At 33.8% G+C, this 27,215-nt stretch overlaps 1 protein-coding gene across 3 annotated transcripts; it reads left to right on the top strand.

The window, feature by feature from the left end:
- The first annotated feature begins 620 nt into the window (after positions 1–620).
- ehmt1a (euchromatic histone-lysine N-methyltransferase 1a) lies at positions 621–27,003 on the top strand. Of its 3 annotated transcripts, none has more exons than XM_056457882.1 (24): positions 621–717; positions 3,402–3,465; positions 3,636–4,036; positions 5,635–5,734; positions 5,842–5,948; positions 6,037–6,271; positions 7,514–7,659; positions 7,980–8,123; positions 10,824–11,032; positions 13,440–13,529; positions 13,634–13,716; positions 13,801–13,907; positions 15,335–15,457; positions 15,577–15,678; positions 16,836–16,940; positions 17,718–17,872; positions 18,652–18,819; positions 21,538–21,682; positions 21,778–21,855; positions 22,072–22,187; positions 22,602–22,688; positions 25,713–25,791; positions 25,948–26,123; positions 26,259–27,003. In XM_056457882.1, the coding sequence occupies exons 2-24, from the start codon at positions 3,447–3,449 to the stop codon at positions 26,458–26,460; spliced, it is 3,177 nt and encodes a 1,058-aa protein (XP_056313857.1). In that variant the 5' UTR covers positions 621–717; positions 3,402–3,446; the 3' UTR covers positions 26,461–27,003. The 3 variants fall into 3 exon arrangements, with proteins under 3 accessions (XP_056313857.1, XP_056313856.1, XP_056313858.1); XM_056457881.1 differs by having other exon boundaries at positions 13,437–13,529; XM_056457883.1 differs by lacking the exons at positions 5,635–5,734; positions 5,842–5,948 and having other exon boundaries at positions 13,437–13,529.
- Positions 27,004–27,215: the final 212 nt, after the last annotated feature.

Genomic DNA, 27,215 nt, shown 5'->3' with positions numbered 1-27,215 from the left:
AGCAAATAAATAAATGAGTAAATAATCCATGCATTAAAAAAAAAAAAAAAAAAAAATTACTAATGCTCAGCTTCTTAGACTTTACACACCTGAAACTTGTCTTTAGCACTTGTTCACTGCTGCTCTTATAGTTGTGTAAACTGCTTCCTTTGTAAGTCGCTTTGGATAAAAGCGTCTGCTAAATGTAAATGTAAATAAAACAATCAATAAATAAATACACAAAATAAAAATATATCTATATATATATATATATTAAAATCCACAAATTCTGTAATTAGCTTGTTTTTTCGTAATTATTTATTTATGGATTTATTTATGCAGCTTAGTTAACCTAATTAACCTGTTTGAGCCTTTAAATTGTACTTGAAGCAGAAAATATCTAGTAAAATAAGATGTGCTGTCATCATGACAAAGACAAAAGCAATAAGTAATTAGAAATTAGTTATTAAAACTATTGTGCTTAAAATATGTGTTGGAAAATAATCTCTACCTTAAACAGCATCTGTGAAATATTTAAAAAGTTATTTCAATTTCACAGCTAATAATTTTGACCAACTGTACGCGCTTTGCAACTCCTTTGCTCTCCTTACCAACAGACGGCGCGGTGTGGTCACATGACAGACGCAGGGCGCATGTAGCAGGGAAGTGAAGAGAGGAAGAAAAGCCTCTAAACTTTCGAGATATTTTACAAAAATGCAAGCCATCATAAGTTAGCCGGTAAGTATGTGCAAAGCCGCTGTACTTGGAGTATGTGCTATATCTCTAGCCGTATGTTGTTGTTTTTATAGCTGCACGCACTCATCTGTTGTCATGCGCGTCTGTCTGTTTGCTACATTGTTTCATTGTGTTTCCGCCCACAGCGAGTGCCCTACTTCTGTCATAAACACAAGTAAATGTTTTGTTTCTCATTTATTAAGACACAAGAAACGACGAGCCTGATACCGAGTTGTCATGCCTCTTCTCTATTGCACAGAAAGTGAGATTTAGCGTTCTGGAGGGCAAGATAAGAACGAGACAGATTTAGTTTGGCTCAAAATCATAGAAGATTTGAAGACCAAAACTGCTCATGCAGTCAGTTTGCACATCCTTATGTAAAGCAGGCCTTACAGTCGTTAAATTGTTTTATATTTGCCTTTTACGTGATAAATAACTAATAGACTTCACCATACAGTATAATTTGCAGTGTATCTACAGTGTATACGACATTTATGTTATGGAAAAATTACATTTTGCCTTCGCCTTCAAATGAATTTATTCAGAAATATCTGCACCACAAGGACTGAATATGTAAATTTATTCTATCCAGATTTGGTAGAAGCATAAAACAAGTACTACTTGGTTTTTATCTGCAAGGTACACATTTTCTAATTTAATAACCAGCAGGGGCAAATTTAGTGATTTGGGGGTCCTAAGCAATTCCAGCCATGGGGCTCAAAAGTTTGTACTTTAATTTATTCTTAATTAGTTTATTTTGCTGTTTTTTTTATTATTCTTATGTCACTCAATCTCCTTCTCTACATTCTGTCTTAATGCAAAATAATAGTAACAACATGTAAAGCATCTTCTAAAACGTTTTAAATGATTTGTTTCCTTAATGAACTCACAACTAAAATAATATATAAACTCTTTCTTTTTAAAAAAAAATCTTTAACTAATTTGACTGCTGGACTGCTCCATGATTGAGGGTGGGGGACACATTTGCGCAGAAGTAATAATCATTCAACTTTTATTTCTTTAGACCCTCGTCATACAAAATATGATAGAAAATGATGTTATATATAATTTATAAGTATAATTTAAACTTCTAGGTAATTATTTGGGCGCCCTCAGACTTCCTGGGGCACTAAGCAGCCAGTTACCTTGCTCAAATCCACCTCTGATAACCAGTAAGTTTTCTCTCACAGTGTCCTCTTCAGACTAAAAACAAAAATTTTATATTACTTAATACAGAGTTTGACTATGAGATGTATATTTGACCCTCCACGAATTGACCAAATTTTGTTATTAATATTGCTTGCGTTATTATTTTATCATTATTGTTTTTATTTACTTTATTAAATTTTTCATGTTGTGTTTTTTACTTTCTATATTGTATTAAAAAAAGTGGTGTGATTGGCAGTGAAAATGTATCCTATTTTTAGCTGAAATATTGTATTGTTTATGCTGCTACACAAAAAAAAATTATAATAATAAATAAATTAAATAAACGGTCTGACGTCAAAATAAAATGTAAACCATGAGCGAAATAATCATTGAACCATCATGCTGCGAAACAGACATTGTTTGTAAAATGAAAATTGTATTTTGATGTGTACTTATTACTTGTTGGAAACTATGACAATCAAATCTAATTTTGTTAAATCTGAATTAATAAAAGAATGGTTAAAACAGGATTTTGAAGTAAAGTCTAAATATTTAAAATGACAATCAAGTAATATTTTGCACTGTTTAAAAATTATATATTTAATATGTGAGAATAGAGAATGTACTTTTGTAAAGTATTGTGTTTTATTGTTGACAACACATTGTTGATCATGTTTTATAGTGCTTTTGTTGAAAGTATTGCAACATTTTGTGTATTCTGTTGGTTTGGAAATGCTTCTGGAAATGGCCCAGAAGAGCTCACTGAAGAAGGTGGTAACAACAGCCAGTTAGTTGTTGGGAATAAAACTAATAAACAAATGATAGTATATGGAAAGAAAGAGTACTAAATAAGGCTATCATTATTGTCAATGATGAGTGACATGCTTTATGATACACTTTTCGATTGTTACCATCAGTTCGTTGATATTGTGTTCCCAGGTGTGTAAGAAATAAGAAAAAATTATCATTTGTACCTCAAGCAATTAAGTTTTTAAATTCCTCCTCCCTCAGTAGCAGTTGATGGCTAGTAGACTGGATATTTATTTAGAGTAGGGATACCATGTTTTTAAATGATTTATTTATATAAATGCCGAATGTGAAATGTCAGAAGTCTCTGTGAGTGTGAACTAACTATGTCATCAAATGAGTAAATATACATGACCAGATTTATAAACTTGATACACTGAATGGCATTTTAGTGTGTATCTTCAGTAAATATGGGTAAACATGTATGACACATCAATTAAAACCACATTTTTAAAATCAAAACAAAATTAAAATCACATAGGGCACTTTTAGTGTATGCGAGAACATTTTAGATTTAATTGTTTTGCAATTGTAGCTTTTTGCATGCCGGCAGCATGGCAATCAATCAAGATAATTAGTTTTTTTGTGTAGTATTTTGTCAGCATATATTTTTTTAAATTACAAAAATATATAAATGCATATATTAATGTACATGTATAAGCATATTAGGCCAAATATTGTCTAGACCAATTATAGTTTTTTCCAGTTTTTAACACTGTTCATTTTCATAGAGAAAGGAACTTGGAGATCTCAGGTTGCTCCAGGTTCCCTCTACCATGGCCAAGACCAAGAAAGGTGAGTTCACTAAATGCTTATAAATAATACATATATAAATATTCTGTGCAAAATTTGTGTAGTGTATTCTGGTCATAAATGCAGGAGTATTTGAATGCTTTACAGTATTCTTCAAGGTGTGAAATGCTCTTTGTTTGCACATTGTTTTTCTTATTTCATCATTCTTGTAGGTATGGACAGCCCTGCAGATCCTCAGAGAAAAGGCAAAAAGCCCAAATCTCTCGGTGCCTCTCCAAAAGCTAGTAAACAACTGAGTGCTTCAGGCAGCAGGAAGAGCACAGGGCCCGGCTTTCAGCTTCTCTCTGGTCAAACATCCCTCAAACCACCAGCCGAAAACATCATCTCAGGAAACCACAGCTCTGTCCAACAAAATGAACCAGAAACTTTAGAGAAACAGAGTTCTGGGTCTGATAACGCTGACAAGAAAATCCCCGTTGTGTCTGTACCTGCAGCCACACATGAAGAGGATGAGCAGAGAGTACCTGAGGGGGTTAAAGTGGTGAAGCCTGCTCCGCCACGTCTGGCTTGGAAAACTATGGTCAGATCAGCACCAGCTCCACCTGCTCTGAAGGTAACATGCCGTCTGCTTGTGTTATTGACTTTCTCAGTTGGTTACAGTTGGTTGTGTACTCAATCAGACCAGTGTGAAAATTATGACAATGCTTGATTGTCACTAAAAATATGGGGGAAAGCAGATATATATACATATACATATATATATATATATATATATATATATATATATATATATATATATATATATATATATATATATATATATATATATATATATATATATATATACATATAAACATATAAACACATATAAACATATAAACACACACACACATTCACACACAGGGCTTGACATTAACTTTTTTGATCACCAGCCACTGTGGCTAGTAGTTTTCCAACATTACTAGCCACTCGCCATTTTCACTAGCCACAATATATTATTGTTGAAAATATATTTTATACATAAATATGACTTTGACATGCTAAAATTACTTATTCTGCTGTGATTTAGGTTTTGCGTTATCTCCACATGCCTCCTCATTCATTTCACTTTTTGTGTGTCGTGTATGAGCTTGCTCAATAATCATGAGCAAATGGGTCATGGTTTCATAGTATTACAATTAGTTTTTATTTCACATAATTTTCAGAGCTCAAAATGAAGGATTTATCAAATTTTCTTACCACAAATTTTTTAATGTGTCAAAACAAGAAAAATATAGATGTATACTGTTCATTTAACAAAACATATGCACGTTAATCTGTCCTGGCCTTCGGTCCCAGATCACCAGTTAACCTCACATAAATGGGGCGTTAATCTCCCATTAAAGCAATGTTATTGTAAAAAAATGCTAATTAAACCATATTAACGCAAAAGAAAGCAGGTAAAAAACATACCGTGTGATAATGAAAGGATGATCACACATGGGTAATGTTAGACCCATAAATAATCTGTTCAAAGAATGGTTAAAGTGAAAGTAACTGGCGCTGCTCACAATAAGTCAACTCTGGAAATCTATTTGAAAGAGAAGCGGTCGCATAAGTTGTGTTTCTAGACACAGTTTCATGAAAGGAAACGGGAGCGCGCGCGCGTTATGAACAGTCGTGCACATCACCTCAGCTGTTAGCGCGAGTGATTATCATCTCATTCGGTATTCACCTGCTTTGCTCGTGCAAAGTTGCAAACGCAATTATTTTTGTCAGTCGTGTTGCTTCTCAATTCTAAGATCGCCTTTGCATGTATATTGGACCATCCTTATTGTCGAACCCTGCTTTTAAAATTATTTTCTAATTATTTTCAACCAGCCAAAGTGGCTAGTGGGACTGTCTGTCTTACCCGCCACCGCTGAAATCTACCCGCACACAGGGGGGCTAATAATTCTGACTTCAACTGTATATAATACACACATTTAATGTCAAACTTTATTTTTGATTAGGGTAATTGTAAACAGTATTTGCCCATCACTAGTATCATTATGCATTTATTATAAAATAATAATATTTTATAATATTATTAAATCTTTATGGTCATGTTGTATGCATTTACTGCACACTTTCTGGAAAATTGTTAGTTTAAAAACGCTCTGGTCCCAAACCTCCTGAAAAGACTTGTATATTAAATGTACTTGTCTTGTTTTTGTTAATGAAAAACCATAGACTGTGAACAGAGAGAGAAGTGTGTATGAGAGAGACATGGAGTCGTCACCCACACAGCATCTCAGTTTACCTCAGGAACTCAAAGACTCAACACAAACAGGTGGGATTTTTAGTCAAAACGCTAAGCTTAATTAAATGATCTTGTTAAGATGATAACACAGTAGAAAAACAGGCCTGTCCCTTTGTTTGTGCTGTATCCCTCTGCAGCCTCCAAGAAGAAGAAAAGAAAAATGGGTTTATATAATTTTGTTCCCAAAAAGAAACCGAAAGGGTCCAAGAAAGTGAATGTGTCCTTATCCTCCTCAAATCTGCAGGTCTGAAATCTTGCACGTTAGAAACTTCTTGAATGAAACCAAATTATTCGTCTCATTTCAATCTGGACTTTGTTTCCAAACCCTGCAGGAAGCTTCACGTATGACTGGAGCCAAGGGCGGACAGATGTCTATTGAGGAGGCATTCAGAAATAAAGCTAGTTCTGAGAAACCGGAGAAGCAGACTTTAACTGCTGTGATAGAGGATGCAGAACCGCACAAGAACAAAGAAACTGAGGACGCTCCAGACGGCCCTGCTGAGGAATACACAGAGCTGCCTTTACATGCTCTGGCTCATGATAGCATGTTCACAGCAATCCCCACAGGTGTGTAACATCTGTCTCTCAACACCATAGTATTGCTGCTCACCGCTTGCATTCTGTGTTTGAGATTCAGACAGAGATTTCTGACATTGTTGTTTTTCCACTATGGTGCAGCTTGGTTCAGTTCTACTCACTTTTAAGGGGGGATTACAGGACTTATTACAGGAATTGGTACTTGTTTTATTAGCACATCAGCTGAGTGTACAATTGAGCTGTACCGATACCATAATGTGACATGCAAAAAGGTGTAGATACTGATTAACCAGAGAGAATCGTCACTACCCGCATCATTGAACTTCAACAAAAAACATCAGATATGCACACCAGAGTTAAGGGGTAGTTCAGCCCAAAATAATAAATTACTCGCCCTTAAGTTGTTCCAAATCTTTAAGTTTATTTTTTTCTGTTGAATACAAAGAAGATATTTTGAAGAATGTTGTAAACTGGTATCCAATGACATCACTAGTAGAAAAAAAATGCATACTATGGAAGTCAATGGTTAGTGGTTTTCAGCATTCTTCAAAATATCTTCTTTTGTGTTCAACAGGAGAATGAAACTCAAAAAGGCGCGTGAAGAGTAAAGGGCAAGTAAATTATGACAGAATTTAAATCATCCCATTAAATCAACTACTTAAATGTCTGTATTGAGTCAGTAGGAGCAAGTACAGACGTTCTCCTCTTTGATAACCAAGGAGCGCTTTATTTGAGCTTCATAGGGTGAAGAGGGGGTAGAAAAAATTTCATGATTTCACTGCAATAGGTATTGAGTAAGTATAGCAACATGTCTGAAACCCCATCCATTTTGACTTGGTGCAAAACTTTAGTGGAAAATCAAACTGAGCCAAATCATATCACACAGTGGACAAACTTTAATGGTTACACATCTGCAGGCTGTTGTGTACAAATAAACACAAATATGTAGCATTTTTCACTGAATCTAATATTCTATGAGGAAGGGGCAGGTGTTTTTTTAACGTTTTACTCACAATAGAATTGCTGAATCTTTCTAATTTGTTTTGATTGTTTCACAAACTTTTTTTAATTGTACCATTTAATATTGCTTTATTGTGCTAATGATAGGCCCTAAGTGATGGAGCTCCCTAATATTTTACATTCATTTTATCTATTTAAGAATACATTTAAGTTGTAATTACATTTATTTAAAGAACGGTTCATAGTTTGGTCAGAAAACTCCTGTTTAATTAAATGTAAAAAAGACATTTATTGTAGTTTCTCATGTAACAGGCTTACGGGAGGATAAAGAGAACATGGAGACTGATGATACATTGGAGCCTCCACTGTGTAGCTGCCGCATGGAGACGCCAAAGAACCAGGATGTAGTGACGCTGGCTGAGGGCAAGTGCATGGCTGTGGAGAGTGTTGATGGGAAGGTACAACATGTCTCATATTTAGTTGTCTGTGAAAGTGTCAAAATTAACTGATGGGTTACTGTTATTCAGCTGCAACAGTCATCTTTAGAATGCTAAATACAGCTACTAGTGCACACTGCATTTTCTGTTATACTGTCATTGCTGAAGGATCAGTGTGTTCCAACTGCATTACAACAATTAGATGAAATAGACCAATTCAATAGAACAATTGAATTAATGTGTGTAACTGTATTAACTGCGTTTCTGAGTAATTATTTGAGTTATTTATTATCATTATTAATTTTTTTAGTGATTTGATTGAGTTTTTTTTCTTTCTCCAGCTGAGTTTATGTCGGAAAGTGATCATGAAGCAGGAATTGATGCGTCCATCTCTGAGGATTCCACAGCTCGTACTGTGTGAGGATCATCGTGCAGGAATGGTGAAACACCAGAGCTGTCCAGGCTGTGGCTTCTTCTGCAGAGCTGTGAGTAAAAGATACAGGAGTGGATCTGTAAGATTATTTAGGTTTTAAAAGATGTTTTTTGATGTTTATCAAGGTTGCTTTATCTTTAAAAATAAATAAACTTCTTTCTATTTATAGAATATGAATATAATTCATGGATATGAATTCTTTCAATGTCATATATTGTTAAGTGAAACTTATTCTGTTGATGGATTGTTCCAAAGTTATGATAATATAATAAAAAATATTAATAATGTTGATTTAATATTTAGCGAACCCCCCTAAATTTTCAGGATCCTTATGTCATTATTCTATTATGATTCTTATTTTTTATTAATCATGATCAACAGAGATATTTATATACATTTTACAAATTTTTAAACATAATAGTTTTAATAACTAATTTCATTTGGCTTTGCCATGATGACATGCGTAATATTTCTTAATACATAAAATTTGACGTGTTATTTTGCAGGATATGAGGTCAGTTCTATTAGCTTGACAATTTAGCTTAATTAGACCATAATTGGACAACAGTGGTTTGTTCTGTAGTCAATTGAAAAATATTAAGGGGGTAATAATATTTGCTATAGCAGTTTTCTAAATGTATAGTTTTTATTATAATCAAGAATATTTGATATTTTCTTCAGAAGAATAATATAATAGGAAACGCAGTGAAAAAATGCCTTTGCTTTGTTAAAGGGGTGGTCCAGAGTTTGAATTTAAGGCTTGTGCTTGTGTTTATAAGAAGCAAAGCAATGTGTGAAAATCACGTTTTTTCATATATCTTACTTTAATAATATACTGCTACTCCGCTAACAGCAAAACGACTGTCATATTTCCCAGTTCCTCTGAAACGCAGCCCTCATAGAGAGACACTGAAAGGGTCTGCACACGCTGCTGAAGATTGTTTACAGCGTTTTGACAGATAAATATGAATTTGTAGCTAAATTGTTTGCGGTGCCAAACAACATTTCCTGTTGTTTACGTCCTTACTACAACATATCGTTAACACTAGAAACTGTGCATGTAGTTGATCAATTTTAACACATAAAATACTTACAGGTTGTGGCTCACAATCCACAGCTTCTTCTGTTAGAGGTGTTTTGAGCCAAATCCAGCACTGAACTAGGAGAGATTCTGGAAGCTTGTCAAATGCTAGCTATATATTTTTTATAATTCTCTGGAACATAGTTCAAATTAAATTGTAAGCACCTCTCTCTTTGTGTTGTGTCCTTTGAAAGCCCAAATACAGAAACAGAAGAACCTTTGTGGAAATAGCAGAGTTTAGACAGCATTTTAGCTTTCTCTGCTATAACATTACAGTGCCTCTGGGCATCCCCTTTGTCACAAACCCCTGATGTTTGTCTTGGAGAAAGTGTGGTTTGACATTTATATGCAATTAAAATGAAAATATACAAATAGTGAACGAAGTGCAAAAGACAACCAAAGTATATTCCAAATATTGTGACTTTATTTACAATACCCAAAGTGAACAAAAACAACGAATTATTCAGAAATAAAGAGAGGAAAACAAGGAAGGCAAAAATATATATTTACAATATATACAATACTGTGACAAATACAAAGACGGGGATAAATATGAGAGCTGGCAGAAGGGATGTGGGTGGCGCTAAAGAAATGAAAAGAACAAAACCCAGACAATGTCTAACTCCACAGAAGCATAACTAACTAAATATATGAAAACAAAATAACCTGATGTACTATACACAAGAGTAGTCCTATGTGAGAAATGGAGAAATGGAATGATATACGAATCACGGACGGATAACGTGCACACACAGGAAAGGGCAACAACAAAATACACAGTCTGACAGGGTTTTTCTTTCTAACGCAACGCATCAAACAAACACAGAGACAAGAGGAAAAAGAAGGGCCTGGTGAGGTGTCTGGCACGCGCTTTTATGACGGGTGGTCTTTGCTTATTAGATGTGACGTAAGGGTGACGTAACCAGGAAGGAAATGATTGACAGCTGAATCGACCAATGAATGGAACCTGAGAAAAAAACAAAGCAGATATGGGAGATCAGAGGGAGAGAGGAAAAAAACACAAACAGAGCAGGGTGTTTTTTTCTTTTCTTTTCTTTTTCTTTTTTTTTTTTAAACAGCAAGGTGTGTGCGCGTAACCTGAAGTGTTTGTGATCTCACTAGCTCAGATGTATTTTTTGTAGTCCCCAAACTTTGTTCGCTGTAGGCTTTGCTAAGCTAACTTTGTGAAAGCCAATGTCTCCCTTTACATTGAACTTTGAGCGTATTATATTCAGAGATGTTGTTTATGTTCACACAGCTACATTACACGTCAACTAAAGTTTAAAATCTGATATTGTGATGGACCACCACTTTAAACATCACATGGAAAATGTTTAAAAAATATGAATTTCACATTCAGGCTAATCATTTTGTCTTCAGTTGTAAACAAAAATGTTAGTGAAGTGATAACCTTGGTTTGCAATTATAGAAATCTTAATATTACAATATCGCAGCTATTGGCATCCGCCACATATTTTGTGATGTCCATTTAGAATACATTTGTAGTATTTGTTATAGTCACTGAAATAATGCATAATTTATGAAGAATTTGTAAGGGTTGTCAGTGTATTTTAAGATGAAGCGTTACGATGTTCACCTTTAATAGCTCAACTATGCACTCTGATACACTGATAAACTGCAAAGCTAATTATGCTGCTCTGTGTAATTCAGGGGACATTTATGGAGTGTCAGCCAGATGGGAACATATCTCATCGCTTTCACCGGAGCTGTGCATCTCTGATCAGAGGCCAGGTCTTCTGCCCTCACTGCGGAGAGGAGGCTAGTCATGCTAAGGAGGTCACGATCCCAAAACCTGACTGTGTTGCTTCGGTGCCAACAGCTGCTGTGCCGGCACACAAGAGAGACACTGCCTTAATGGAGTATGTGTTTAAATGCATCATCTTTAAATCACTCTCATTCCATAATGTTCACTTATTAGGTCAGTAGGCAGAGATGAGGTGTTTTTTGTTATTGTTTTAACTTATTTGATAGTGTCATGAGCATTTACACTAGAAATCAGATTAAGTGCATTATGGATGTGTACCTCTGGATGTGACCAAAATTCATTGTAGACCCTTTATCTGTATAGTTGTGTTTAGTAGAGCTGTGGTAAAAAATTGTTAGAGAAATTAATTTAGCGTTCATTCTGAGATTTTCAAAATGCATCAATATTAACTCTTGACTTGACTCTGAGATTAGTTTCAAACAGCAGATGGCACTCTAGTTTTTAATTGGACACTCAAACGCTCACAAGTTTGAGTGCTTGTGGGTTTGACAAGTCTTTGCATTCAAGTCATGATGAACTTTATTGTCAATAGTGAAGGGAAGTTCGGATGATTTTACTGACTTGAGTCTCGTTCATTGAGATGAACAAATCTTTTTTTGAGTCATTTTGTTTATTTCGTTCAATTTGCCAAAATATTATAAAAATGTTATTAAATCTATAAAAATATATAAAATTATAATTTCATTCATTCATTTTCTTTTCGGCTTAGTCCCTTTATTAATCTGGGGTTGCCACTGCGGAATGAACCGCCAACTTATCCAGCATATGTTTTACGCAATGTAGTTGCCAAGTGAATGCAACGGATGCCCTTCCAGCTGCAACCCATCACTGGGAAACACCCATACACACTCAATCACACACATACAATATGCCTTACCCAATTAATACTTAGCTTACCCAATTTACATACAGCACATGTTTTTGGACTTGTGGGAGAAACCCGAGCACCCGGATAAAACCCATGTGAACATGAGGAGAACATGCAAACTTCTCACAGAAAAAACAACTGATCCAACTGTGCTGAGGCAATTGTGTTACCCACTGCGCCACCATGTCACCAATATTATTATTTAAAAATAATAAATCGTATTTATAAAATGTTATTTTATTAATGTGATTAAAAGTTGCTTCCAAACTCCTCTACAACTAGCCTGAACATTGATGACTCTACAAACAAGTCATAACTAGAATGCTACAAGAAAGAGATTGTTTACCTGCTTTTTTGTCTATGATTAGGTCAGCTCACATCTTCTGACATGTCTGAAAATTGCATTTGTTCATTCAGGTGACACTGACAGTCCTATTTAAGCCTAACCAATCCACAAAGTCTGAGCTGAGAGGACCTATGATTAGTTCAGCTTTTGAGTCTTTGGGTTTTTGAGTCATTTATCATGTCGCAGCATGTAAAGAAATGACTCCTAATCGAGGACTCTTGAAATTTTGGCTCAGACTACATATGATTGGTTTATGTCTTTCACAAAATGAATGACTCAAGCCCGATATAAGAGTTGAAAAATTGATTAATCTTCTTCCCCATATGCACAAATGTAAGTATTCATGAATTAATGAATCCCTCCCTAAGAGGACTATTGTTCTCGAGTCACATCAAATGTTGTTTCAAATGAACGAATTGTTCAAGAATGACCATCACTGATTGTCATTCTGCTACATGTGTTGACATACAGTGGAACGAAGTATTGTCTCTCATAGGACCATGGTGCTACATAAATAACCATAGTCATAAATACGAACACAACACTGGAGGTAAGAGCTATTGAAACCTGTACTTAACTGACATACCGAAGAGCTAATCTAACTATACTAACTATTCTTATGCTATAAATACTTAAACTATACACACAACCTACAAAAGACAGATCAATATTGTGCAAAAGACTTATTATGTCACAAAATGTATAGAAACAAAGCTCACTATGAGCACTCCTGGAACTGAATTATATTTATACTTGATTATTTTAGGTTCAAGAGGTCTTTGTAAGAAATTGGGTGCAAGCAAAGTTTGGCTGTTTGTAAAATATACAGCTCCATCTGTTGTTTAAAAAAAAGAGCTCAGAATTAATAAAAAAGAGAGAATAGGCCTATTTCACAAATATAGCAATCAAGACCGGTATAGGGAATACCGGAACAGGTTAAATAAAATAATGACTGATAAGAAACTAAACGGTTCACAGTCTATTATAATAAATGGCAATCGTAGCAGCCCTATTCTGGTCTCAATCCCCATATTTGTGAAATAGGCCTATAGTGATGCAATTTGAAAATCTCAGAATTTATGAAGAGTTGATTTCTTCAACTTATTTATTTATTTATTTATTTATTAATTATTTATTTTAACCACAGCTCTAGTATTTAGTCTTGTCCACTTGTTATGGGGTTGGCAATTTAAAATCTAGGTGAAAACAGCTTGATGTTGTGATGTGTTTACTCACTTTAAATTTATTTATTTTTTTAATATTTGTTATGATTGTGTCTCACAGCAGGGCTAAATTGGATTCTGTCACTGTTGCTGGAGTAGGAGATCCTGCTAAAGAATCCCTGGAAAGCGTTTTAAATGCATTGGAGGATGGCAAGTAAGGATCTGTGTTCATGTGTCATTTGAATAAATGTATTAAATTTGGTCATTCACCATTCCTGGATTTACCTACAGCTTAAAATAATTTGCATCTTTTAAAAGGTATAAGAAATTTAAGTTACCCCCAAAGCAGCTTTATTTCTCTGCTAAGAGAGGAGAGCTGCAGAGGATCTTGCACATGCTGGGTAAGGCCTTTTTCGGGCAGTCTGTCCTTTTACATGTGCTAGATACCACACTTCTCAATCAGAAAGTCATTTGTGTCTAATCAGTGGAAGGTGTGGACCCAAACTTGCGGATGGACAGTGAGAAGAGGAAGACTCCGCTGCACTGTGCTGCTGAGGAAGGCCATAAAGACATCTGCCATGTGCTGGTGCAGGTACTGCTCATGCTGACAATAAATGTTTCTGTGTGCATAAACTGACACTACCATTGAGGAGTTTGGGGTTGTTGAAATTTCAGTGTAATTTTCAGTCTTTAATTTATTTTATATGAAATACCATTATATTGTTAATTATTATTATAGCTTACAACTGTAAAGGTTGTGTAAACTGTATATTAATTTTCGAAAATATTTTTAAATGTGATTATTTATTCCTGTGAGGGCAGTGCTGAATGGTCAGCAGCTATTACTCCCCTCTTTAGTGTTAGAAATTTTAAAAGAAATACATTTGTTTTAAATCGTGAATAAAAAAAAAAAAAAAAATAATAAATAAAAATTAAAATTAAATTGTTTTGAAAGAATTTACAAATCCATGCTGACGCTGCAGTTTGTATTTGCTTAACATGTTTTAATCTCATTAAAATGTGAAAAACAAATTATTATAATAATATTATTAACCCCAAACAATGATATGATTAAGATCATCTAGAAGAATTTGATGCTATCACCTTTTTAATAACAACTTATGTATTCATTCCTATATTTTAGATGGTGCATCTAATATAAGGCTGGGTGAAATATATGGCCAAATACATTATCACACAATTTTTTTTCAATATGTATCAAATTGTATTCAATATATTTTTCAATATGTATCAATATATATTACTATATTTATTAATTATTAATGGGTTAGGATAGGCTTTTGACAATTGTTAGGTCTTGCGAATGAGTGTAAACGAGGATTATTTTTTTTTTCATATTAATCTTTTCAGAAAGAGAAATCAGTTTTATTTTCCCTTACATTCTGTGTTTTCCATATTTTGCAGGACATTTTTAAAATGAAACAAATGTAAATAATGTAATTAAGTACACAAGACTTCAACAGTTGTCTTAATCTTAAATTGTTTTAAGATGTAAGTAATGCATAAGTGGAAATGTGTTCAACAGAAGCATACTTTTGAAAACATGGTTTAAAATGCATATTGTTAAGTAATACTTAAAAAATCGTTGTAGAATTATGTTTTATTATTTCTGTCATAATTTGTTATGCAGCACTTTATAGTTTGTCATAAAGATTCTTCATTTTATTATGAAGTGAAATGGTGAAAAGCTTGTAAGGTGAAACTGTGAAGCTCCAGAGAGCTGAAGATTAAGTATCATTGGTTCGTTTATTGAGACATCAGACACCATTTATTCTCACAGACATTCTGTACATGCAATCTCATTAGCAACATTTTATTTTTTGATTGTCATGTTTATTTCTGATGTGCGATGGGATTTTAAATTAATCCATGTTGCTTATAAATTATCCAAACTTATCAGATTCATCAAGATCTTGAAATGATATCTATTATAATCTGATGTAATGGTGTCCATTCAATGTTAATGAATGCTTAAATGATCTCTTTATTCCTCTTCAGGCTGGTGCGAACCTGGACATGTGTGACATAGAGCAGCGAACGCCTCTGATGTACGCCTGTAACAACAATCATCTAGAAAATGTAAAATACTTGCTGAAAGCTGGTGCTTCTCCTGCTCATAAGGTACAGTGGCAGACAGATGTTACAAAATACTAAACATTGAGCTGAGGTATCGAAATCCCTCTGCTCTGAATGTCTTAATGTATGACTAAATATATGAATAATTATTGATGTCTTCACAGGATATGAGAGGCTCTACATGTCTTCATTTGGCAGCCAGAGCAGGACATACAAATGTGCTGCAATATCTGCTCTCCATGCCATCCATAGATGTCAACTCTAAGGTAACACTCATGTGATGTTGAGATTTGCTGCATTGCCCAGTTGTTTGGTAACCCCAGTGATTTCATATGTGCAAATGATAACAATCATTATACATTAAACTTTTTACCCCTACTAAAATGTTAATTTCCATTTATCTTAAACTTAATGAATAAATAAATAATAGAAGTTTATCATCTAATAAAGTAGGAATGTGCATTATAGAACAAACAACTAAATACTTAGTTAATTATAAAACTTCTATTTTTTTTATATGACCCCATATTTTTATGTGACCCTCAACAATAAAACCAGATTTACGAGATTTATATAACACCTGAACGCTAAATAAATAATAAATATGCTTTCCACTGATAAATTGTTTTGTTAAAAATGGACAAAATGGATTTCTTTTTTTTTCTAAATACCGAGGAAATTGTCTTCAGGTTAAATGAAGTGCTTAGCAATGCACATTACTAATCAATGAATTAGTTTTTGTATATTTACAGTAGGAAATTTACAATTGACTTAATATTCTAATAATATTTGACATAAAAAGTCAGTAGTTTTAATTCGTACAACGTATTTTTGGTATTTCTGTATTTTGCTACTGCATGCAACATGCATGACTGGCTTTTTGGTCCAGGTTAACCTGTTTTGTATGTGCTGTTCAACAAATTGACACCAAACATTCAAATGAAAAAAGTAATTGTAAATCGGAATACATTCATTTTTTTTTCTCCACTTAAAGAAGGACATCAAACCTAATGTCAAAGTTTTCAGCCTGAGAACACTGGTGAATAGGAAAAAAAAAATCATGCTTCCCCAGTTAATTAGAAAAATAAATGTTTTTTGAATTACAAGTTTTCTAAATGCTATCTTTAAATATGTAATTGAGGGGTTATTAGTCAGGCAAGTTAAATATGAACAGATCCCTCTGTAATAACCCTTATGAGTATGGATGTGACTAAAAACTGACGTTTGGTTTGTTAGTAGGGAATTTGGAGAATCAGTAGAAAAAAACTGTTTTTGAGAAAACATAATTAAAATCTACAGACACAAACTGATAAAATGCGACAAAAGTATCACTTAAAGGTGCGTTTTGAAAAGAAAAGCCAACAAGGTAATAGTGTTTAGATGCTAAGGTGAAGTGTTTTGTTTTTGTTGTTGTGTTGGTCAGGATGATGGTGGATGGGCTCCTCTCACATGGGCCACAGAGAACATGCGTCTGGAGCAGGTGAAGATGCTCATTTCTGCTGGAGCTGATGTCCAAATAAGAGATAAGGTCTGAGACTTATTATTGCAACTGTTTGATTGATTTATTTCACCTTGTTAGAAAATCAGACTGGAAAGTGCCACTGCCTGCAGAAAAAAATGAGAAATATATATAAAAAACATCACATTTTTAGCATAATAAAAGCTTTGTATTATATAATTTGAAGGAATTTTTGTTTAGAAAAAGTGCAAGCAAATTTAATATGTAATTGTAAGGAAATGGCAAAAAACACAATGAATTAAGCACAACATTTATAAATAGACTGAAATAGTATTTGATTAACAGAAATTAATTATATACTAAATACATAAAGCAGTTCATTTACTGAAAAACATGTTTTTTTTTGTAATTTATTGTAGGAAAAAAATGTCAGTAAGGCTTTTCCCCAATATTGTGCAGCTCTAAAATAATTTTAAGCAAAAATGCATTAATTTAATAAATAAATTAATTTAAAAAGACAAGTAAATGGTAAATGTTAAATAATAATGTTGAAATTGTAGTCCTGAAAATTTATAAAGCAGAATTTTTTTTACTTTTTTAAATCAACTTTGCAGATGGATTTCTAAAGGGTTGTGTGACCCTTTAATCATTTTTTGGTCTTCAGAGGAATACATGATCATACAATTATTATTATTTTTATTTATTTACTTTTTTATTTTATTTTATGAAAGCAGCCTTGGTGTGCAGAAGAGAGATTGAAATCTTCTGGAGCCTTCAAGTTTTGAGCATCAGTGTATATATGTATGTGTGATGGACTGGAGATGAATGCTGTGTTGTGTTGTTCAGGAGGAAAACCTGTGCCTCCACTGGGCTGCTTTTTCTGGCTGTGATGAAATCGCTCAGCTGCTGTTGGACCACCGATCTGACCTGCATGCGGTGAACATCCATGGAGACTCTCCTCTTCACATCGCTGTCAGACAGAACCAGCTGGACTGCGTCATGTAAGTATAAGAACAGCTCACATATGAAAGAATATTTGAAGTATTTGGATGTCTGAGATTTTATCATACTTAATCTGGGTCTGGTTTAGACCAGGTTTTTTTAAATTGGGGTCCAGAAAAATGTTTGGACAAAATGCATGAAATGTTTTTAAAAAATTAAATAATTTAAAGTAAGATATATAAACATTTATAAAAGTGTTATAAATAACATTTTATCAAGATAAATAAAATGTTATTTGGTTTATTCACCATCATATTTCTTTGTTTATTTATTTACTTACATTTTACTGTAAGTTATTTTATTTTTGACAACATTTTATGCATTTTGTCCAAACTTTTTACATTAGTATGAAAACATTCAAATACAAATTTGATTAACAAATGCATTAAAAGATAAAAAGACATTTGAGTAGTAAAAAATGTATTTAATACCTAAAAAAATAAGTTAAATTATAAATTGATTCTTATTACAAGAATCTGTACAGATGCTTTTTATATTTAGGATAGTAGTTCCTCATGCAATAATAATTCAGTTAATGATTGATTGACATGGAGGTATATAAATACTGAAAATTTTAAAACATACAAAAGCTTATTTTTATTCTGAATAACTCTAATTTTAGATTACTTTTTAAATTTAAAATTGTTGTGATTTAGCTCGGTATTAGCTTTTCTTTAATTCACTAGCCCCCTGCAGTTTTCACAATAACTTACACATTTATAAAGCCCAGTTTGGGAATCCCAGAATGTTTATTTGTCATTAAAATGCTCTTCTCTAGGTTGTTTCTGTCTCGAGGAGCGGATGTAAACTTGAAGAACAGAGATGGTGAAACTCCTTTGGGCTGCTGTAATATAAACTCTAAGATGTGGACAATCCTGAACACCAATAAGAAGCTGACAGATGCGAGGAGAGGCCGAGAAAGCCTGAGAGAGATGCTCCTCTGCAGGTAATGCAGGGAGATGTGGCTCTAGTCTTCTGTTTTACAGGGTGTTATACCACAGGTGCTGTTTTGTTTTGGTTGGAATTGTTGTTTCTTCAAACTTTTTTTTTTTTAAGTTGTTGCCATGGTTCTTGTGGATTTAGTTTTCTCAGCTTTTTCTCTACTCGCTATTTATCTAATCCCAGTCATACTTGATGGTGAGAGCAGGTCTCTGTGTTTAATATGGAGTTGACACCCCCTTTTCAGCAATAATAGCTTTAAATCTTCTAGAAAGAGTGTGTTGGTGATGATTTTTCATCATTCTTCTTGAAGCATATTTGTGAGGTCAGACACTACTGTTTGAACTAGAAGGTCTGGCTTTAGGTCTTTGCTCTAATTCATCCCAAAGGTGTTCACTTAGGTTGAGGTCAGGACTCCAGTCAAGTTCTTCCACACCAATCTCACTCATCCTGAGTGCTTCTCAATATCCTTGCTTGTTTCCTCTCTCCTCCGTCCTATAAACTGAGCTCAGCCATCTTGAAGCGAGGACATATAATTTCACTTGATGCAATTCCTCTGTCCTCGCATCCTTAATTGCACCTTTCCCTCAAATCCTGAAGGTATGGAGCTGAGACGTGAGGAAAGGAAGCAAGGAGAGGAAATGAGGATGCACAAAAAAGAATTGAGAAGCTCTCCATGTCTTTGTGGACTTTACATTGTGTACTGGTGTGCAATCATGTTGAAACAGAAAGACCTTTCCCAAATAGTTCCCAGAAATTTGGGTGCATGAAATTGTCAAAATATATTAATATGCTGAAGCATTAAGAGATCCTCTAATTGGAATGAAGGCATCAGGCATAACTCTTTAAAAAATTAACTTCACACCATAATTTACTTCAAACTTTACCATACTTTACTCTTTACACTTAGGATAATGCAGTCAGGCAAATATTGTTTGTACAAATGTCTGTAGAAATACTCTGCATGCCTAGCTGCTTGATTTTAATCACTTGTGATTGGAGCACCTGATTACAATGATTTGGAGGGGTGTCCTTAGGGCTGCACAATTAATCGAAAAAAGTTAGCGATCTCAATTCGACCCTACGCACGATCTTAATTCAGCTTTTCTACGATTCAGCCCATTTATTTTCAAGGTCAGGAGAGAAGTGTTAAGGCGGACACACAAGTCTTCACAGCAACATGGCGTTAAAAGTGTCACATACTGTATGTATAAGGTATAATTTACCCCAAAATGTCTTTTCTGTCTTAATGTAATGATGTATTCATGGCCGCGAAATCGCACGTAAGCTGACAGCAAGCTGTTTGTTTACTACCGAGAGGATGCGCGCGTACCCGCCAATGTAGTCTACTTTATTGAAAAGAAACTACATAGGCTATAAATAACAGGTAATAAAGTTGTAAATAGCGTTTAGCTTGTTGCATTGAGAGATCGTTTGTGAGACACACGGTAAGTATGATTTGCATGTATGTATTTTTTTCTCAAAGTGACGGCGCCCATGACATGAGCACACTCAGCAGTGAAAGTGAAACCAAAACCAATCACATCAATTAAATGATCATATTGCATTTTAGAGTTATGATTACGACAAGCATTTGACTTTTTTTTTCTTTCATAGCGAACACAAAGTCTTGTGCATGAAAATAAATGTTTTACACTGTCACTATAACTACTCTAGCCTTGATAATGTTGACTATAATGCAAGAGAATCTGATCATGACAAACGTCTCATTTTACCAGTGGAAAAAGTGTTCTAATAATGTTGTCAATGACAAGCACATGTCTCAAACATTATAATTCAACTTTAGAATTATAAATAATTATATTCTGATATAATCACCTTACTGTGAATTAACGAACAGGACATATTTAAAGTCTGTTTAAATTTACCTTTCCAAGCCTATACAAAATTGAGCAATTTAACCAACAGTAGACCAGCACATAGGCCTGATATTATTGTTGTTTAACCGTATGTTTGAGAATTAACAGCCTACTCCTATGAACCTTTATTTTACATCTACAGAATCGTGAGAAAATCATGATCTTGATTTTAAGCAAAAAAAAAAAACAAACAAACAAAAAACCACCGTGGTTCTCATTTTAGCCAGAATCCAGCAGCCCTAGGTGTCCTTATTTTTTTCCTCAATATAATGTCTTATTTATTTATTTCTTTATTTATTTATTATTATTTTATTTATTTAATTTTTTAAACTATTTAATTATAGAGTGCAGATTTTTTTATTTACTTTTTTAATGACTAAAAAGGTTTATAGCAAGATATATTTTTATATATTGATAAAACACACCAAAATATCGATTGAAAATTACGTAAAGCAATAATGCATAGCTCACATTTTCTTGCACTCAATTGCTACTGCTTTTGAAAATGTCATGACTATAATACCCATGTTCAGGGATGCAGGCTTTATTTTAAATCAATCAGTACTGCATTTTTGCCAAGAGTTTTATTTTTTTGCTGCGTCTGTTCAATACCAAAATCAATGAGAACTGGCCACAGCTGAAACACCACACTGTTCATTTAGCTCAAAATCTATATTTTCCACACATTTCTTAGTCTGCCTTTCTTTTGATCTCTGCAGGTGTAAAATCAGCCGTTGTGCACATCTGAAAAGTATTGGAATCAGAATGTATTAAATGTTGTACACAGACTATATGAAAAAAATCTGCATATAATCACAGTGAGACTGTTTTGTGTGGTGTTTCAGAGATGTCTCCCGAGGCTATGAGGACATCCCTGTACCCTGTGTGAATGGGGTGGACCATGAGCCCTGCCCCAGCAACTTCAAATACATTCCGGAGAACTGCTTTACCTCTCAAGTAAATATAGATGAGAACATAAAGCACTTACAGGTACGAGGTTCAATGCTGTAAAGTCAATAGCCACAACAAGGTTAATGCATTTACTACAGCTTGATGAAATGCTCATCTTTGTCTCTCTGGAACAGCACTGCAGTTGTAAAGATGACTGTGCGTCTAGCAGCTGTATCTGTGGCCAGCTCAGCATGCACTGCTGGTATGGCAAGGTAAGCTGATGCTAGTGCTAAATTATTCACTTTAACAGAATGAATGACATGCTATTAATACAGTGACATATAAACAATAAATGTTGCCAATCACAGCTCATTAGCAGCTGTTCCTTGACACGCTGCTAGTCATTAAACGTGATCTCATTAAGATCATTTGATTTGCATAAAGCTTATTATTAGGATTAGAATAAATTATGGTTTCTCAATGCCTAGGACGGCCGCTTGCTGAAAGAATTCTGCCGGGATGATCCACCCTTTCTGTTTGAGTGTAACCACGCCTGTTCCTGTTGGAGAACGTGCCGGAATAGAGTCATACAGAATGGCCTTCGGTAAATATGAGTGATATATTTTCATTTTATTAGAGACACCATGCTGGACGGCTCTTTTAACCTAAGCTTTTTAACTTTTAGTGCTGGAAACATGTATCAGGTCCAAATTGACATGAAGCAGGGTGTCCTTGGGGTCTTAAAAAGTATTAAAAGTTTGATAAATCAATGTAGAAAAATGTAAGGCCCTTAAAAGTATTAATAGTCTTAAATGCTACTTTGCAAGGTATTCAATTTGGGATAATTTTTGATTAAGCAATGTATGGTTGTATGCTAAAGTTTGCCTGAATTAAATCTGTGAATATCAGGATGCTGTTTAGTTTATGAAATCACTAAAATCCTGCTAGATTTCACATCACTCTGTGATCATAGAACTCTGAATTCTTGTGCATAACTTCATTATGGTCTCATTCGCAGGCTCAGGCTGCAGGTGTTTAGGACTGAGAGGATGGGTTGGGGGGTTCGAACACTGCAGGATATTCCCGAGGGAGGTTTTGTATGCGAGTATGACACTTTTTTTATTTTTTATTTAAATATCAGTTGCCTTTTTTCATTAACAAATGTATACATGAATATGATTTTTAAAAATATGTCCATAAATTGTTTTGCAATATAATAAATAATTTTAAAGGCACAGTATGTAATTTTTGCCACTTAAAGGCGAATATTCACAACAAACAAAGACATAGTTAGATGAGACCATGACTGAATGTGGAATCATAGGAGTTTTTTTTAAAGAGCTTTTATCATCCTACACTCGGCCACTTATGGTTCTTCTGGTCATGGTCATGTAGGGAAGTTTTACCATACTAAATGCATTTTAAGGTTAGGGATGCAACGATTAACCAATTTCACCAGTAACAATGCTTTATCATGGTTAATTAATTGAAAAGGCTTATCAACACCGTGTTTCTGCATGGAACAAAACTGTTGCAACCAAACAAAGTTATGCCAGCTGTGCGCTAGCTTAAACTTCCAAGTTTGTACATGGAGGCTAATAAACACGTACACTGGATTAACTATGGGTGAGACTGTTGACTAAGGGCTGTTCTAATTTGTGTCTTTTGTGCGCGCAAGATCGTAAATTTTTTTCATGCATGCATATTGGGTAATGAAGTGCATGCGGTGCGCACGCAGCACGGTGCACTCATGCTTTCCAGGCTCACATAGTTGAAAGAATGGCACGGGTCACTTGACAGGAACTGACGATCAGTTTCATACTATGTATGGAATAAACAGATTTCTCTAAAGAGAAAAAAATACTAAATAAAAATACAAAACAATTTTTTAATATAGTTGGTCAAAAGTGCTGGTCACAGTTTATTTTGATGGTCCGTTTGTTGAATTTAAGTTACATTGCATCTAAATGACAACTAATTCTGATTAGATGATAGGTAGATTGTTAGGTTGGGGTTAGTGTAAGTTGACATTTACTTGCAAAGTTTTTTATAGTCAGTTAAATGTCTGTTGAAGAAGCAGTATCAACAGATATTAAGCAGACAGTCTACTAATACTCAAATGGACCATCAAAATAGTGTTATCAAAGTGCATTTTAGACCGAGGTTTAGCAGCCTTTGAGTACATTTGTTCTCTTTAAAAGAGAAATACTTAGCTGATATGATGCTTAGATTTACATTAGACAAATGCATTGGTAACACTTTATAATAACTACACACTATAAATCATTTATTAAGCATTAGCAAATAGTTAATTCATTATCTGTTAAGCATTAACTCTACATTAATAAGCGTTAGTAAGCAGTTTATAACTGCAGCTACAAATGCTGTATTCTTGACTTACAAACATATTCATAATGTGCTTAATACTTGTACTTTCATACTTTGCTAATGATTTATTTTTCATTACTAAATTAAGTATCGCATTATTTACAAACCATTTGTATTTAAAGTAGTTCAGGGTTTTCTATTTATGCTTTATAAATCCCTTATAAATGACAAATAAAGGCTCAGTTCAATTCTAAACAGGAAAAATGACATTATTCATTCCTTTTCATTTAAAGATGCACAAATAAAACTGTACTTCAAATGAAAAATAAATCTTTGCAACCTTATTTAAAATAAAATAACTGTACAGTTTAAACATTGCATCTTATTATATTGTTAAATTATTATATTGTTGTTGTTGTTTTATCCAGTTTTATGTTGTATTTTGACACTCCTGTTATTCTGCAGTGTTTAAACTTTACAGTAATTTTATTTTTTAGAGAAGATTGCAAAGATTATTGTTCATTTGATTCTGAGCCTTTAATTGTCATTTATAAGGGATTTATGAAGCATAAATAGTCCTCACTTTAGATTAGGTCACAAAACTGTGTAAAGTTGAGTTAATAAAGCATTTATTAACATATTAGTTAACTATTAGTATATGCCTGAATAATAAGATATATAAACGTTGATTTCAATAGTTTATTAATAATTTACTAACTCATTCTGAATGATCCTAAAAACCCTCAACTACTCTTAAATATAACTGGTTTGTAAATAATGCAATACTTAATTTAGTAATGAAAAATAAATCATTAGCTAAGTATGAAAATACAATTATGAAGCACAGTATATAGGTGCTTATAAGTCAAGAAAACAGCATTTGTAACTGCAGTTATAAACTGCTTACTAACATTTATTAATGTAGAGTTAATGCTTAACAAATAATGAATTCACTAGATGCTAATGCTTAATAAATGATTTATAGTGTGTAGTTATTATAAAGTGTTACCAATGCATTTTTTTTATTTATTTATTGATTGTTCTGTCATTTATTTTTAGTGTACAATTATTACTTGTGTTTAAATGACAAAACTTTTTTCTCTTAATTTCAAGTCCAGAGAGAAATGGATTATTGTTTTTTTTTAATTATTATTATTATGTGCTGTGTTATTTGGTTACTGAGCAGCAATAAATAACCCTTTAAAATATAAGTTTTCATGTGATTTATTAAAACTAGTAGTGTTAAAATTAATGAATGCATAATAATCCTGATAACTGTGAATATTCCTCAGACTATAATCATACAACCAAAATCTATAATCGTTGCATCCCTATTTAAAGTTCTGTTATAATGCTGCTCTATGCAGTCTAACAATGTATCAATATATTAAAGCAATTTTGGTGTTCACCTATTTTCTAAAATCTCAAACTTAAAATGTTATGACATTAACAACCAGAATTGAACATTCTTCCAAAGAATCAGGATTATGTAAGTACACAAGTCAGCCCATCATGAAAGTGTTTCAGAATCACTGTTATATGTGGATTGCATTAAAGATGTTTCCTCTTGTAGACCAGACATACAAGGGTTTTAATGCGAAAATTACACAAAGCATCTCAATAAACCTCTGCCTGCATTCTGAAGAAGCCTCCTACTGCCTCCAGTGTCATGGGAATTCATTAAATGTGAAATTTTGTGCAAAAATGAAAGTCATTAGGGGAATTATTAATTATTCAGACATGATTAATCTCATGCTGCTTTGGTCCAATACTTGCCCTGAGGATTTTGTTCTGTGTGCAGGTTTGCAGGTGAAATCATTTCCGATGGAGAAGCTAATGTTCGGGAAAATGACTCCTACATGTTCAACCTAGACAATAAGGCAAGTTTAGAGGTTTGGCATGTCAAAGTTTATTTTTTTCCATAAAGCTAATGCAACTCATACCTGTGGCCTTCAGGGGGCGCTAAAGTACATCAAAATGTGAATGAAATTGAAGCAGCTTTATATTTGTGTTTTTAATGGCGACCTTTTTTGTAGGTTGGAGAGGCCTACTGCATTGATGGCCAATTTTATGGTAATGTTAGCAGATTTATGAATCATCTTTGTGAACCCAATCTATTCCCAGTACGAGTGTTCACCAAACACCAGGACATGCGCTTTCCTCGTATTGCATTCTTTGCAAGCAAGCATATTCAAGCTGGAGATGAGCTTGGGTAAACCTTTATTAGTTTGTTGTTGTTGTTGTTGTTGTTGTTGTTATTATTATTATTATGTTCTTTCATAAGTCTCCTGCAACTTTAGCTTCTGTCTTCTTGTAACTATTTAAAATGAATCTTCTTTCTCATCAGGTTTGACTATGGGGATCATTACTGGCAAATCAAGAAAAAGTACTTCCTCTGCCAATGTGGCTCTGGAAAATGTAGGTACTCTGAGGTCGTTCTGGACCGGAACCATGCAGAAAGCTCAGCCCAAACCCTCAGTAATGAGACTGTTGCTCAGGTGGAACATATTCAGTCTTCTAACACTGCTATAGCAATAACTCAACCCTGAACCTTTCACGCATATAACAGGATACGCTGAGGCCTTTAACAAGTAAATATTGTCAGGAGTTCAACGCATCATTTGCTGAATCTCAGCTGCAAGGGAGGACAATTTGTGCAGAGGAACAGCATCATTTTTTTATCTAATCACTGTGTCGTTGAGGACATTTTTTAGAAATACAGACTTTGTCAGAGGAATATTTGGCCTTTTATATCTAAATGCATGTCTCACATGATGTATTTTAGGATGATGAAGAGGCTCTGTAAATGTATGACAATTGCGTAGTAGATGTTTTTACATTTTTTTAAGCATACACTTATATACTTGGTAATAAAATAACAGGCTTTTAGTGATTTATCATGAGCAAGGGAAAAGAGGAAGTAGAACAGATGGACAAGTTCTGCTGGCTTATGTTTTATTGCGTGTCTTCTCAGGAGCAGATCAGGGCGGTTTTCTAATCTGTTTTTACACATGCATAAATTTCCCTATGAAAAGGTTACATCATTTTAATGTTATACATGAGGTTAATAAAGCTTTCTGTGATGTTCGTAATGGTTCTTTTAATTTGTAACTTAACCATGGCCTGTTGGACTAATTATCAAGAGTTGATCATTTTGTAAGTGAATTCAGACTAAGGTTTGTTAGTTATTGATTCTGTTTATGTATGTTAAATGTATACAGTAGAAGTCAGAATTATTAGCCCTCCTATTAAATTTGAATTCTTTTATATTTTCCCCCAATTTCTGTTTAACAGAGAGATTTTT

Source organism: Danio aesculapii, chromosome 5, assembly GCF_903798145.1.
Source record: "Danio aesculapii chromosome 5, fDanAes4.1, whole genome shotgun sequence".
In the NCBI taxonomy this organism is placed as follows: Eukaryota; Metazoa; Chordata; class Actinopteri; order Cypriniformes; family Danionidae; genus Danio; species Danio aesculapii.
Note: the sequence above shows the minus strand (reverse complement) of the source record. Positions and strands in the feature narration are given on the sequence as shown.

Excerpts from the sequence above, each read along its gene's own strand:
- ehmt1a (XM_056457881.1), top strand. Across the intron at positions 11,033-13,436 it reads AGAGACACTGCCTTAATGGA|CAGGGCTAAATTGGATTCTG; the intron begins GTATGTGTTTAA and ends TGTGTCTCACAG. Across the intron at positions 16,941-17,717 it reads ATGTCCAAATAAGAGATAAG|GAGGAAAACCTGTGCCTCCA; the intron begins GTCTGAGACTTA and ends TGTGTTGTTCAG.